Below are 16,048 nucleotides of genomic sequence, written 5' to 3' on the forward strand. Positions count from 1 at the left end.
AGAAATAAATACTTGACTCACCCCATTGGCCCTGCTGATGGCCTGGAAGTAGATGCTGTAGCTCTTTGAGGGCGACAGAGGAGGGTTGGAGAACCCCCCGTAGCTCTTGTTGTCCCCGACCGTGAACGGTTGGACCACGGCGAGGCTGGACGGCGGCAGCTCGGCAGCGATGTAGTACGGAGAGTCCAAGATGGAGGCGTTACGAAAGCTGACAGGAGCAGAGAAACACTCGGGGGCCTCTGAGGCGGCACGGCGGCTCTTGGACTTACGCTCCTCCTTCACAACCAGCTGGTAGGAGCTGGAAAATAACAAAAGAAATAAAAAAAAAAAACAGAAATTAAATAAAACAAGAAAAAAATCGCATTGCCACGACAATGCAAGTGGGAATGCGGAAATTAATTGCCAACTCCTTCGGCTGTATGTGTTTACTGTCAATGAACACAAGTTTGTACATATTATTAAAAGATTAGATATTTAGACATTATGCAGGGCAAGATTCAAACTACTTGTGGAAGCAAAGTAAGGGGTGAACGCTAAGAATTCCCACTAAAATGATAATTATAAGAAAGAGGAAGATTGTAGCAACATTTTAAGCTATATTAGTATATTAGTAACTATATCATTCTGGCTGTAACTGAATGATTAAAGCTTTAACAGCAGTTCTCACTCTATCAGACCTAATCAAGGCTTACAAAAGCAGCCAAATTTGAATAAAACCATAAAAATGATCATTTCACAAATTAGATAACATAATTGTCAATAAGCTGTAGAACATTTTGATCTTTGAATGGTGTGATTCAGTGAAGTGAAAAGATTTGTAGATTAGAAAGTGGACAACATGTTGGTGCTAAAATTGTGTCTTTGAGTTAGAAATTGACATAGTGGAAGCAAACAACCTAATATTACATTAAAAGTTAAAGTGTTAGAATTTTACAACTTATTGCAGCATTACCACTAAACACTGGAACATTTTGATATTTTAATGGTGTAGATCAGTTAAGAATTGGCAGTATAGTGGCAGCTCAATACTGTATATATTTGAAAGAATAAAAATTATTTTGATATATATATATATATATTTATATATATGTAAAAAATGAGGTTGAGTTCTTTATTTATTTATTTTGGATTAGTATGTATGATGACGTGTTACATTTCTATTCAAAGCAAAGGTAAACTGTAGAATTTAAATCTCCGGGAAGAGTTTCTGTTCGTCAGCTCTTTTTGTTTCAGCTTTTTCTCTTTTATGCAAATGTCCATAATAACTATTGATCTGCAGAGTGCTTTCCATCCAATTTTGCAATAAAAAGCGTTCGCAGCCCTGGGTTAAAAAAACACATCTCCTGGAAAATCTCACCAATCGTTAGAAGAAATTATTCTTATTAAGACAACTTTTTTTTTTTTTTTGTCCAAAATGTAACTTCTGAGATACTTCTTTTTGCTGAGTCAGCAATAAAGATGTGATTAAGAGTGAATGGGGGTGAAAGTGTGAAGGCATTATTTCTGTAGAAGCGATGGAATGAAAGACATTAAACGATCCACACTAAGGATTCATCAGCATCAATGTGTGAGCTGTGTTACACACTTAGATCAGTGGTTCTCAACATAGAACACAGACAGGAACATTGTAGAACAGTCATGTAGAGACAGGACCATCTATAAGGGGAAATAAAGGGGAGAGATTTTTGGGGTCCATCCATAAAGTCAGTAAAATGATGGTCCATTGTTCTATGAATCTGTGATAACCACATTTATTTATTCATCTGAATAATATCCACTGTTATCCAGGAACGTTTATTATTATTATTATTATTATTATTATTATTATTATTATTATTATTATTATTAATAATCATATTTAAGACATATATCCTTGTTTTAATAATAGAAATAAAGAAATAAAGAAATAAAATGGGTTAAAAATGATCAAAAATGGTGGAAAAGGTGGTGAAATGAGATTTTAAAAACCAAAGAAGTTGGTTAAAAGTTGCAAATTAGAGTGGATGAAAAAACTAACAAAAAAAAATAGTAAAAAGGGTTCAAAGTGTCAATATTGTAACAATTAGTTTAAACTGGTAAATAATAGGCATGAAAAATGGTGAATGTGGTTAAATAAGCATGACATATGGTGAAAAGAGGTTAAAAGTGACAATAATGGGTCAATATATTTGACATTAGGTGAAAAAATGGTGGAAAGGGTTTATAAGTGCTGAAAATGTGTTGAAAGTAGAAGAAATGTGCAAAAAAAGCATTGAAATTTGATGGAGAAGTGTCAGAAATGAGAGTATTGTAGAAAAAATACATTAAAAGGAGCAAAAATATGGCAAGAAAAAGTGATGAAAATAAGTTCAAATATGGCAAGTTTGGTGTAGTTACCGAAAAAAGGGTAAAATAAAGCAAAAATGGGCTCAAATTGTTCAAAAAATATTGTGGTGGTAAAATGTGATTTTTAAAAACCAACCAAAAGTTGCAAATTTGAAAAACGGAGAGAAACATTGTAAAAAGGGGTTTCAATATCAGAACTATTAGTAGAAACAGTTTGTTTCATCTGGAAAATAATGGGCATAACAAATCGTGTATGTGGTTAAATTGTCAAAAATAAGCATGAAATACGGTGGAAAGAGGTAAAAAGTGACTGAATGGATCAACATATGTGACAATAGGTGGAAAAGTGGTGGAAAGAAAAAAAATATATATTCATTGTTCAAAAAATATTCAGAGTTTCTCAAAAGAACCGCTGATAATGGTGTTTTTTTTTTTCTGCATTGAGGGTGTGTGTGTGTGTGTGTGTGTGTGTGTGTGTGTGTGTTTGTGTTTCTTCTTTACTTCGTTATCTAAGAAGCTCTGTGATTGACTGAGGGCTTCTTCCGTAGTTCTGGACAAAGGCGGAACAATTACCTTCGTCCTCCTCCACGCCAACAACTCACCTCACAATTATACGCAATTAGGGAAATATATGTTTCTGTGAAGGGGCCGCGGCCAATTATCCCCAGTTGTGGTTTGGAAGCTTTCATAAAAGGTAATTGCTGATGACTAAAGATGGTTCTCACACATGCTAATTGCTTATTTTTCCCCCAGTGTTTCCAGTGAAACATTAGTGTATAAGTAAAAGCTTTCAGATGGTGATTTAGAACCTTTGATGGCAAGTTTTGAAATATTCTACAAATTACCTATATATATATATATATATATATATATATATATATATATATTAGAAAGATGTTTTTAAACCAACAAGTATGTTTTCAATTACCATTGATTCATTTTGCTGTTATTAAAAATTAATTAACAGAACATTGAATAAACTTTAAAAAAAATGTTGTTAAAAGGTTTTTTTTTTTTTTTTTATTTATTTTTTCTTAAGTACATCATCTCAATGGGTTTTTTTTTCTTTCTTTCTTTCTTCATTTCCTTTCACTAATAAAAACCAGAAAAAGCTTTGGTGAATAAATACAGTAAAGTTATGATGTACTTGATTGATTTGTGAAGCTTTTTACAGCCTTATTGCTTCAAACCTCGGTAACACATAAATAATAAAAATACCTATTACATATTCTGGAGCCAGCCTCAGATAGCTGCTATTTGCGTTAATGTTTATTTAAAGTTTGATAGAAAAAATCGAACGCATCGGGTCGTGATTCAAGGAGAAATTTCAAACTTTTACTTTGATTAATTAATCTATGAGGCCAACACCATAAATAAAATAAATAAAGAATCATCTCCAGCAACTTTAAGTTAGAGGAAATACATGTTTGTTTTGTTTCACCACTAGTTCTTAAAGGGATAGTCCACTGTTTTTACAAATAACTGTTGAACCTCAGGGTTTGTCTGTCTTCAATAGTGTGTGATTTACTTGCTAACTCCAGCCACCAGAGCGTGTCAGCACACTGTTTGATTAGGAGTAAAGGTTCCTTACAAAAGATCTTCTTCTCTTATGTTCCGTAGTGGACAATGAAGCAGAGTAAGAACTGTCGCCCCCTGTGGTCACAATGTTTTTATCCTCTTTCAGTAAACACAAGAGGTTTACATTGACATCTTTAACTTTTCCTGATTATTTAAAGCAACTAAAAGCAACACAAGCTGTAATTTTGACTGAAAAAGTTGCTAAATGATCTAAAAAGCTGTTAAATGATCTAAAAATCAGGCTGAAAGTTTCACTCCAATAGAAAACTATGGGATGTTTACAGGCAGTGGGGCCGTGTGACATCATCAATCACATGATTTCAAGATGGAGGAACACAGGCTCTTAGGCTGTGTAGTAAATGTCGTACTAACGTACTACTGATACTAAATCTGACGTCAAATTTAGTATTTATTGTGTTCACATTAGATAGTATGAAAAGATTGAGTAGGTGAGAAATACTAGGATGTATACTATATTAGGACATGCCCCATGATGCATTGCGAGTGGAATGGTAAAATGGTCCTGGGACCTGCTTCAAGTTAAAAATCAAACATCTTCTTTTCAAAATAAAAGCATCTCTTCTTGCTTTCCATTAGTTTTTAACACTTTTGTAAATGGGACTCTTGTTTTGAAATTAACAGGAAGTTTATTCAGCAATGGAGGGTCTCTGAAAATCTCTGAAATGTGTCTTGGTGAGTTTTATGGATCAAATGAACACATGTTGATATTCCACTTTCACCTAAAATGTTTTCAGGTTTTTACAGTGTAGTAGGTAGATGGCTTACTATACTATACTATACTGGTATTTATCTGTCCTATATTTGTACATTTATATAATTTTCCAGAAGGTGTGCACTTAATTAACAGTATTTTATTTACCGTAATTATGTATGTTTTTTTATTTTTGTTTATTTTAGTTTTTCTTTAATATGTTTTAGTGTTTCTTCTGTTCATTCAAAATATTTCTGGAGCATCTGAAAAATAAATAAATAAATAAATAAATAAATAAATAAATAAATAAATAAATAAATAAATAAATAAATAAATACGATTCACTCAACTCCCGATACGATTCGATTCACGATACTGGGTTCATGATACAATTCTCTCACGATTTATTTTACAAAATGTGACTGTAGACAAATAATGATTGAAAAATATTTCTTTATTTTTTTTGGGAAAATACTGTATTATTTTCCTTTTATTTTTCATTGTCAAAAGAATCCCTTGATAAACTATTCAAACAATGCAATTTAACTAAAAAAAAAATTTGAATGAAATAAATAAAGGAATAATACAAATGAAGAAGAAGCCTATTAATTAAATTCTGGTTCTATAGTAAACAATGCAAAACTACATAATAGTTCCTTATCTTTTTAAAAGTGCAACTGAAAATGTATTTTGTGTCCTAACAATTAGACTTTAAAAAAAAAAAAAAAAACAGTCTGCATTGCATTTACGTCAGATATTTGTTTGGAAAATGTGACTTTTACAGATATTTACATAATATTACAGATATTCTTTCGGTGCTAAAGGGGTAAGGAATCATTTATGAACATGTTTAAGAGTAGAAGGCGGCCAGAAAGAAAGTAGTAGCAGATTCCGCCCGCCGCCTCAGCCTTTGGACAAGAGAATATATATATATATATGAATAAACATATAACGATTAATCGTTACATCCCTACTCATCATCCTACTCATACTAATAGTATATAGTAGACATTATATACTCATTGAGTTTGGAGTGTGCCATTTCAAACAGAGCTTTAAACTATAAAATAGTATGGTGTATAATAATGTGTCTTGTTAGACATAGATCTTATAATAAGTACATTTTAGGCCAAACTTGTAAAAACAATGGAGGATCTCTTTAAACTAGCTAATGTAAATTATCTGTTGTGTTATTTTTCTTGTTACATTTGTTGCTCCTTTATATTTACAACAACCACTACAAGGTCTTTGTGAGAATAATGTGTTTAAATCTTTTCCCTGAGCATGTACCATTTTTCTCTGTCTATACGACATAAATAAATAAATGTATACGTACTATTCTGTAACAACTCTCTCCCTGGCTGTGGTCGTCGTCGTGTAAATCTAAATCAGTATTTATCGTAACAAGCCTGGTGAATTACCCTTTGTGTGCATGTGTGTGTGTGTGTGTGTGTGTGTGTGTGTGTGTGTGTGTGCGTGTGTGTGTGTGTGTGTGCATTCATCAGAATAATACGCTTTAAAGAGCATCTTCTCCAAACACTCGTATTATGGCAAACATTTCTTGGCTGAGCTCTAAAACCACTCAATGTATCATTCATGGATTTTAAAAAGCAAACCGTGTTCCACGGAGGGAAGAAGAAACAAACACTTGTAGACACTTAAGTTAACAAATGTCCTTTTTCCTCTGCTTCACTTCACACACACACACACACACACACACACACATTTACAATCACTTGCAACGTGTGCAGAAACTCCACTAGTATAAACATTATTTAGTGTAAGTTTAACTGGGAAAACTGGTGTTAGTGGAGCCAAATACTACACAAGCTAAACAAGCGAATCGCTAATTTCAGATGAGATTCCAATTAAAATAATTAACCGTGTAAGTTCCAGGGTTGGGGACAATTGTAATTGTATAATTGCTAATCAATTAAAATGATGGTGTGATTATAACTGGAACCGTAATTGGAAAAAAAAATATATGTTGCTGTTGGAAAAAAAATGGGTCACCGTAATCATAGATTAGTTGTAATTAAACATGGGTAATTGAAGATGTAATTGTAACTGAAAAATGTAATTGGCCCAAACCTTGGCAGTCAAATCTAACACGTTAATCGCAATTTTACGACAAGATTTGGATTAAAAAATAAATAAAAAATTGTAAGTTCCAGGGTTGGGGTCAATTATAATTGGTAATTCATTACAATTATGATGTAATTGTGATTGAAACTGTATTTGAAAAAAAAAAAAAATATATATATATGTATATATATATATATATAATATAATATAATTGTAATTGGCATGGAAATTATATAAAAAAAAGTTCATTAAAATGTAATTAAATGCCAAAACTGAGGAACCTTGTTATATTTCTATGGTTTACACATAAAAAAAAAAACCAAAACAATTTACTCAGTTACAGTTAGGTGTAGAAATGTAACATTACTTCTTTTAAAATGTGCAAGTAAAACATACAAGAAAAATTGCTGACTTTTAAATCTGCTCAAAAAAGTAATTCATAAAAAAAATGCATTAAAAGTCACCAAAAATGGAGGAAAAAACACAGAAATACATTAAAAGTCCAAAGAAAGAATTAAAAAAAAAAAAGGTTTAGTGTCAATATTGGAACAATTAGTTTAAACCGGCAAATATTGGGCATTAAAAATCAATAATGTGTTTAAATTGGCAAAATAAGCATGAAATATGGTGAAAAAAGGTTAAAAGTGAGAATAATGGGTCAATATATTTGGTAAAAAAGTGGTGGAAAGGGTTTATAAGAGCTAAAAATGTCAAAAAGACATTGAAATTTGAAGGAGAAGTGACAGAAATGGAAGTTATGTAGCAAAAATGGATTAAAATGAGCACAAATAATGACAAAAAAGGGCAAGTTTGGTGTTGATGCAGAAAAATAAAAAAAATCAGCAAAAATTGGCTCAATTTGTGAAAAAATAAATAAATAAAAAATTCTACTTACATTCTTGAAGGCATTTGGCCCATTTTATTTTACTTTAATTAACTTCACCCACAGGGGATTTAATTGTATGATTCAAACACAAGGAAATGGAAATTTAAACTCTATTTAGAGTTTAGAATTTGTATTTTATTTAGTTTAGATTTTGATTTGATTGATTGATTCTAAATGGAGACACTGAGACAATTTCATGTTTCACTGCAAAATGTGTGAAAGCGAAACAAATGAAAACAACCAGACTTTCTTTTTTACACGGTGTTCTATAAATTGGAGGAGAATTTAATACCATTTGAAAAACCCCTCAAGGGAGACAAATGAAAACTAGATGACATTAGGAGTAACAGTGCAGGGGGAGGAGTTATAAATAAAAAGAGAGAGGAAAAAAACGAAATAAAATAATATTAAATACCTGATAGGAGCTCCACGTGACTGGGCCGGCTTCAGTAAGATGGTGATGGTGGTTTCTGTCTCATTTAGTGGAGCCTCAGACTCGTACTCAGGCATCATTGGAGCTGAACAGAAAAGATAAAAATCATCAACAACGTGAACATTATCAAAAATATTAACAATATTATTCATGAATATTAAAAAACTTTGGAGCCCCAGAAATGACATGGTTAGAAAAACAAGAAATTAAATAGTAATAATACTTGACATTAAGGAGAAACACAAGTTAATTTATTTGAATTCATTATAATAATAATAATAATAATAATAATAATAATAATAATAATAATAATAATAATAATAATTAAACTAAAATATATATTAAAAATAAGAAGAAGAATTTAAATAAATAAAAACTACAGTATACAGAGAAAAATAGGCAAATGGAGAAAAAATATTGAGAAACTATATTTAATGACACTATTCTGGTTTAGTTATTACTAAAAACTAGTGCTGGGACTTTATTGCATTAATTGCGATAAATTATTTACAGAAAAATAACACTACTGTTTTTCTCTGTTCAGTTTCCACTTCTCTGGAATGTTCTGGACTAAATGCTGTTTGATATCATAACACACAAAAACATATTTGTTTCAGAAAGTTTCCCAAAAAAAAACAAAAACAAAAAACATGAATATAGGTTACTTAAATTAAAGTTTGTGCTGAGTGAATAATACAATCATAATATTATTTATACATATCACACATTATGTTAAAATTAATAAAGAATATTTAGTTTGTTTGATTGTTTTCATTGATTCAGTCATATAATAACATCCATTTAAACGGAAAAATGTTGCTTCACGGGTCAAAAAATGTTGGGATATTAATTGAGATTCATCTCTGAGACCCAATTAAAAAAAAATAAAATAAAAAAATAATATTCACATTTTTTTATTTACATACTGAGAGTCTTTAAATTTAAAAAAAAAAAAAAAACATTTTGCAACAAACATTTTCTCAGAAATATTTTGTGTTTAAAATGTGTAGTAGACATCAGGTCTATATTAATACAAAACATAACTTTAAAATGCTAAGACAATGTATTATCTTTTGTTGATTATTGTCTAAATTCATTAGCATTTCATGAACATTACAAGTTAGATGAAGGAAACACCTCTAAACACAAAACATTCTTTTTTTATAAAACATCACCTCACAAAGGTTATGGGTTCAAAGTCATGTTTTCAAAGGGTTAAAAACTTCACTGAACTGAAGCTAAGAGTCTTTCATTGATGCAACAATTTGATTATTAACAACATTAGCATTATGTCAGTATGAACAAAAGATCATTTATTCCCCTTGGTCTCAAAAAATGATGATAGCCCATGTGTTCATTTAGCCACACCCCCACAATGAGGCCTCATTGGACAGGTCAGGATGTCCTCATGAAAGTACAGTAATATTAAAGTTTATACAATAAATAGTTTTTGACTTAGATAGTGCAGACTGATGTCCCCCACAGAGGACAGAAATGCTAATAATAATAATAATAATAATAATAATAATAATAATAATAATAATAATAATAATAACAATAATAATATTTTTAAATTTGAGTCCCACCACTACTTTTTATTTCTTTATTTCTACTTTTTATTTATAATTTTTTTTAAAAGAAACATTTACATGACAACAGTATTGAGCATATTGTCAGTAACAACATAGAGTCCCATCACTACTACAAACCTTAGATAAACACTGAAAGAAGAAATGAGAATGACACTATATTATCAAAAATACTGAGGTGTCGTGTGCTTTTGTTGAAATTGTCAAACATTTTCATTCCTTTTTTTTAAATTCTGGGCTAAAAGTCTGTAATAAAGATTGATGATGACGATGACGACGATTCCTGGGACTGAAATACTTGACATTGTGATACGCCTTTATAAAAAAAAAAGTTGAAGGAGGTAAATTCACAAAGGTTAAAATGGCCGACATTGTAACAGAAGGTCACACATGTTCACGTAAACCTTTGCTTTGTGCGCACCTTAAAATCATCTGCTCCTTTGTGTTGGCATTTAGGGGTCACATGGGTTAACAATGGTGATGGTGTCAGCTGAAACAGACAGTCGCTCTACATTTAACATTTAAATCCTACACTCGTCACACCCGTGTAGTGTGAACGTGGCGTGTAACAAGTGCCTGTCGAGGTTTGACATCAACACCTTCTCCCTGATTGGTGTGGCATTTAGGTTATCACCCGTAGACCCCACCCCCTAATCCATCCTTCACTGTCACACATTTCATTTGAATCCTCCTCGTGCTTCAGTTTATAAGTGAGATAATGAAGATTGCAGATGGCGTGACATTTAGAACAAGATTTATCTGGTACGTACGGTAGCGGGGTGTGTAGGTGCTTGTCCCCCCCCCCCTCTGTTTTAAAAACATGTTAGGTGCTGAATGGATGATTAAAGAGTGGGAGAAGGTCAAGCTAAGATCTGTGTAGGTGCTGACAGAGAAGCATTTGATCCTTGATCCTAATGCAAAGAGCTTGGTTTGGCTTCACAAGACGCCGCGATCAGTCTTTTATCGTCACATTTGGAAATTACTTTTTCAATACAGCAGTGTTTTTTTTTAATAAAGGGTGCGTTAATATTGAATAATCCCAAAGTAGTTAAAATGCTCCAGGATTCCGTTAGTTTGGTTGGTTTCAACACGCAAAACAAAGTCTAAAGGTTGGTTCACACCCAACACGACTTCAGCGACTATAGTTGCTTAAAATGGCCGAGATGAGTCGCTTGAACAAAGTCGCAACGACATGGAAACAATAAATCTCACCCAAAATAAACCTTTGGTTGAGAACAGTAGAGCAAACTTTAGATGATGAAAAAGTAGCTTTAAAAATTAGAGATAACTTAAAAAATGAATACAATTTCCTCCAAAAAGGTACTTATTTATCCTTTATCCTTAACTTTTGCTTTCCGTTTTGTTGTTTGTTTACTTATTAAAATAATATGTTTTTAAAATGCAGTGTACTTTTGATGACGTCTGTTACAATGCATTTTTTTTTTGTTAAATATTGCTGTAGAAAAGGCTGTCTAAAGACTGGCATGCTGGCCCTTTAAGGGGCGGAGCCTAGCCCACCAGTGTGTAGGATGCAGGACGAGAGAGAAAAGAAGGAGAAACGAGGAAGGAGACACATCAGAGTTTACAGTTCTTAGTTCTTAAGTACTTTAAGTTTAGTTCATAGTTTGTTTGTTTGTCAGTCACCCTACTTTGATGGTGTTTATTGCTATAAACCGAGTTTGTAGTGAAATGTAGCGTTTCCACTGTTAGTTGGTGCTATTCTCAGTTCACATGAACATTTAAGGAGGAGCTACTTCTGCTGTTGTTTATTTAAAGTGTGAATATTGCTGTACCAGTAAGTTTATTGCAGTAGTATCTGTATTCATTAGAGATTGACACATTATTATTTCTGTTTTAGAACCACACATTAGCATCGAAGTGTAAAGGACAAACTACAAATTCAAGTCTGCATGAAAACCCATCTAAATCAACTACGGACTCACCACAGTGGTTTGACCTTATCCACCAGCGTTATACATTCACTAGTTTTACAATGGCAATAACGTATTAAAAACAGGACATCGTTGCACTTTTTGCTCGCTTCATCAGTGACCAGTGATGTGACGACTGTCGTTGCCAAAGTTGCTGAAGTCGCTTTGGGTGTGAACGCACCTTTAAGCTGATCAGGCAGGTCAAGTCCAGAGCGATTGCTTCGCCAATCGAAGTCTAGAGCGAATTCAGATGTGCTGAGAACACAAACGCTCTCAGCTCGGATCAAACACAAGTAGTAACGAGCTTTAGAGGCTGTTTGGAGTGGATAACAAAGTGCACTCTGAACACAAACCGAGTCAAATCAATGTGATACAATAATCAGTAGTTTTTTCTGCCCAATCAGCCTGAATTTACGCACAGGAACGGGAATAGCCTGGCAGATAATTAACTATATTACGGTAAGATGAATGAACATTTGTACATGGGAGTTTATGAGTATGCTGAATCCATTTTTAATGGCACACTGGCAAACCAATGGTTCACACTCAAAATCAATGAATCCAAGATGGCCGCCATCCAAATTGCCCATTTAAATATTTTATCTTAACTTTGGTTCTATTTGACATAGAACTGTGATCTCAGTGTTGAAATATTGGTTTTCAGGCTCAAGGAAATCAATAATAACAATATCTTAAAATACTGTACATTTTGTTAAGAGCAAGATCCAAGATGGCCGCCATCTTTATTGCAAATTTCAATCTTACCATAACTTTGGTTCTGTCAGACAGACAATAATTGTCTCCAAAAACCTACGTTTTGCCACAAAGATCATGTTTCTACATCAAACAGAACCAAAGGTAAGATTGAAATTCACAAGATGGATGGCGGCCATCGATTTCTCGATTTTGAGAGGGAACCATTGGTTTCCCAGTTTGAATCCCAATAAAAAATGATCCCAAACCCACACATTTCCATGCGTTCTTCCAGAGGTGAACATCTCTTTGACATATCTGACAGGCAATAATGGCCCATCAGTAACTGGAGAACAAAGCTTACCTGCTATCTTAGTGGTGATACGTGTGGTCACTGGTGGACCAAAGCCCTTGTTTGTTGAGGCCTTCAGGGTGAAGAAGTAGGTGGTTCCTGGGTAAAGCCCCACAAACAGATGATGGGTTTCGTTCTTTAACTTAAACACTCGTCCCCTCTGCGTGGTCAGGTCAGCGCTGGGGTCCAGGGAGCTCAGAGCTTTGTAGGTAATCTGGAAACACAGAAGAAGGTAGAACGTTTATTTCTTCAGCTCACACTTTGTACCAATCACTGTTTAACTACATCCTGCCATGATAACATGAAAAAAACAAAGATATTTGGCAAGTATATTGTTTTAATTCAACAGCTTTTGGTTAAATTATTTAAATGGACTTTATTTTGGCAAAGCACACTGTGTATTATAAATCACTATGGTTATTCCTCACATTATTTCACTACTTTAGATGGAGGTGGTCGTTAACATGCTACATTTACTCTGATTTATTAAGAACTGTTGGGATTAATTATTATTGTGTGGTTCCAGATGAAATATTTAAAAAAATCTTGCAACATCATCAAACCACTTAGTGAAAAACCTGACGGAGGCACTAGCGAAGTAAGAATCCTTGATAAAACAGGATTAACATTAGTGATGCTATGGCTAAACGATCACGAGTAGCTAATTACCATAACAACAACAGATACAGGCTAATTAATCTAATGATTTACAATGACTAGACCTGGGTTTTAACTCAGATTTACCAAATTAATTTGATTTAATTCCTGATTCAATTCGTTTTTAATTCAGTTCAGGAAATTTCAGTCGCAGTACCGACTGTACTTCAATATGGAAGATAATCTCAGAGATATAATGCTGTAAATAGTAGAATTAGGAATTGAACACAAAGCGCTGCATTACACACGGTGGAAAACATATAAAATAATCAATTTTAGAAATTTATGAATCATTATCAGGCAATAGAGAATCAGTTGAAAAAGCAAAAAAAATGATGGAACATAATGGAGAACAGCTCGAATAATCCTGATATATATATATATATATATATATATATATATATATATATATATATATATATATATATATATATACATTAGAGTTGGGACTTTATTGCAATTAATTAAAAACAGAAAAATAATGCAACTATTTTTGTACTGTTCAGTTTCCACTTTTCTGGAATGTTCCGTACTACGTGCTGTTTTTTTTTTTTTTTAATTTTAATTCTAATACACAAAAACACATTCATTTTAGAAAGTTTACCAAAAATCCTGGAAAACATGAATATAGCTTATTTAAATTACAGTTAGTGCTTTGTAAACAATGCATTGATAATATTCTTTATTCATATTACACATTATAGTAGCACTCAGTGACGGAAATAATAAACAATTATTGTTTTCAGCGATTCAGTCAAATACCAAAATACATTTAATTTGGAAAAACTTTGCTTCTCGTGTCGAATATCATTAGGCGATTAATTTAGATTCATCGAGATTAATTAATTAAAAAGACTCTAATTAGATAGTTTTTTTTTTAGTTTTTTTAATTGAGACCCACCAGTGACACACACACACACACAAAACTTAGTTTTTAGGGTTTTTTTTTTTGGCATACACAAATGATAATTTTAGATAAAGTCCCTGCACTTGAAACCGAACAATAATCTAAAATCAATCGATTTTCAATAAAATATCTAGAACGGTGTTCAACTCTTCCTGTGACTTACACCGTGGGACCAGATGAATAAAATAATAAATACATTGAATAAATTGAGCGAGAATCACTAAACTGGTGGAAACGCTTCAATATTTTTTTTTTTTCTGCTAAAGGAGCTGTCAATGTTTGCCTGTCATAGTGTTGCTCCTGGCAACTTCCAGTGTTTGGAAAGCCATCAATGGCAGCGCACAGTAACACGCAGAGTGAAACACCGCAGGACAGCTGTCATTGCCAATGACAGTCAATAAAACTAAATATTGACTGGTAGGGAGTAAAAAAAAAGATTCAACGTCAAACACTGTGTGGCCGCCTGCAGCAGTTCAGCTTCTCTTTGTCTATTAGGAGAATAAACCGACTGCGTACGAGTAACTACGGTTTAAAACAGGCACAGAAAAATCAACTGTTTAACTAAAAACACCAGACATAGTAATAATCGCTGTTTTTTCACTCTACAATGACCACAATAGGCAGAGTTTGAAAATAAATAGAATTAAATATATAAACCGTCTTTAGATTCCAGAGGTAATATATATAATAGTATATGTAACTAGAGCTGGGCAATGTGGACCAATACTCATATCTCAATCATTTTTTCTCAAAATGGCGATATACAATATATATCTCAATAACTTTAATTCAAATACAGTCTGACCAGTAAAACTATTCTGGGTTAAATTTGCTGATGCAAAATGCCACACAGGCACATTTATTAACAAACAGTTGGACAAAATGTGGCACTTTTGGCTTTTTCGCCTATAAAGGACAGCACGTGTGAGTGAAACTGTTCTTTTTCATCCTGTTCTAAGAACTAAAAGCAGCGACTCCTAAAACAAGTGTCTTAAAAAAAAATAGCTATATCGATCTGGTGATATTGTACTTTTCTATATCGAAAAAAGAAAACTTGATATATATGGAAGCCCAAAAGAGTCATAATTAAATAAATAAAAACAACATTTTGAAATAAATACCATTTTGATAAATAACAGACAAATATATAATATGGCCATTAAATTGTTAAATAAGGTAATATTATTATGAAATATGTTTTATTATTCTTAAATATCTATTTCCACAATGGCCTTTTTGTTTCATAATGTCGTTTTTCAGCAGTATGACTTCAGTCTGTCAATCAAAGCTAGTGGGTTGGACCTCGACTTGATCCTTTAAGATCGATTAGTTTTCCTGGACATCGGTCATGGCCGTTCTTTGACCGATACAGTGGTAGCAATGGGAGGGGATATAAATAAAAGTATTATTAATAATAAAAAAACAAAGCAATAAAAGTGCAGTGAGATGTGTCTGGCTTGAATGTATTCATTTTGAGTGAGGGAGCGGGTGCATGTGCGTGGCCGATGCGCGCGTCAGTGGAGCAGATGTGTGTGTGTGTGTGTGTGTTAAGACCTGGGTTCAGTCAAACACGGTGACCGTGACACCGAAGATACCTCGAACAGAGTAAAAAAAATTAAAAAACAGAACAAAGGCAATAACTCCAGAAAATATAATTGCGAGCTTCTCATTTTCGAACTCTATCAAGGTATTGATATCCTCATTTGGTTATCGTGTCTTAAACAATTTCTGAGAAAAGCTGTCGACTTTGAAGATACCTCGAATAGAGTAAAAAAAAAAAAACGTAACAAAGGCAATAACTCCGGAAAATATAATTGCGAGCTTCTCATTTTCGAACTCCATCAACCCTGAAGCCACACACCAAATTTGGTTATCGTATCTTAAACAGTTTCTGAGACAA

At 32.8% G+C, this 16,048-nt stretch overlaps 1 protein-coding gene across 1 annotated transcript in view; it reads right to left on the bottom strand.

Moving 5' to 3' along the window:
- ptprt (protein tyrosine phosphatase receptor type T) overlaps positions 1-16,048 on the bottom strand; it is a 341,442-nt gene that overhangs the window by 139,109 nt on the left and 186,285 nt on the right. Inside the window, exons 12-14 of the mRNA XM_028445860.1 lie at positions 12,597-12,798; positions 8,002-8,104; positions 22-298 (exon numbers count right to left, since the gene is read on the bottom strand). Of these exons, the coding sequence (XP_028301661.1) occupies positions 22-298; positions 8,002-8,104; positions 12,597-12,798 (582 nt within the window). The remainder of the gene's footprint in view (positions 1-21; positions 299-8,001; positions 8,105-12,596; positions 12,799-16,048) is intronic.

Source organism: Gouania willdenowi, chromosome 5 (assembly GCF_900634775.1).
Source record: "Gouania willdenowi chromosome 5, fGouWil2.1, whole genome shotgun sequence".
Taxonomy (NCBI): Eukaryota; Metazoa; Chordata; class Actinopteri; order Blenniiformes; family Gobiesocidae; genus Gouania; species Gouania willdenowi.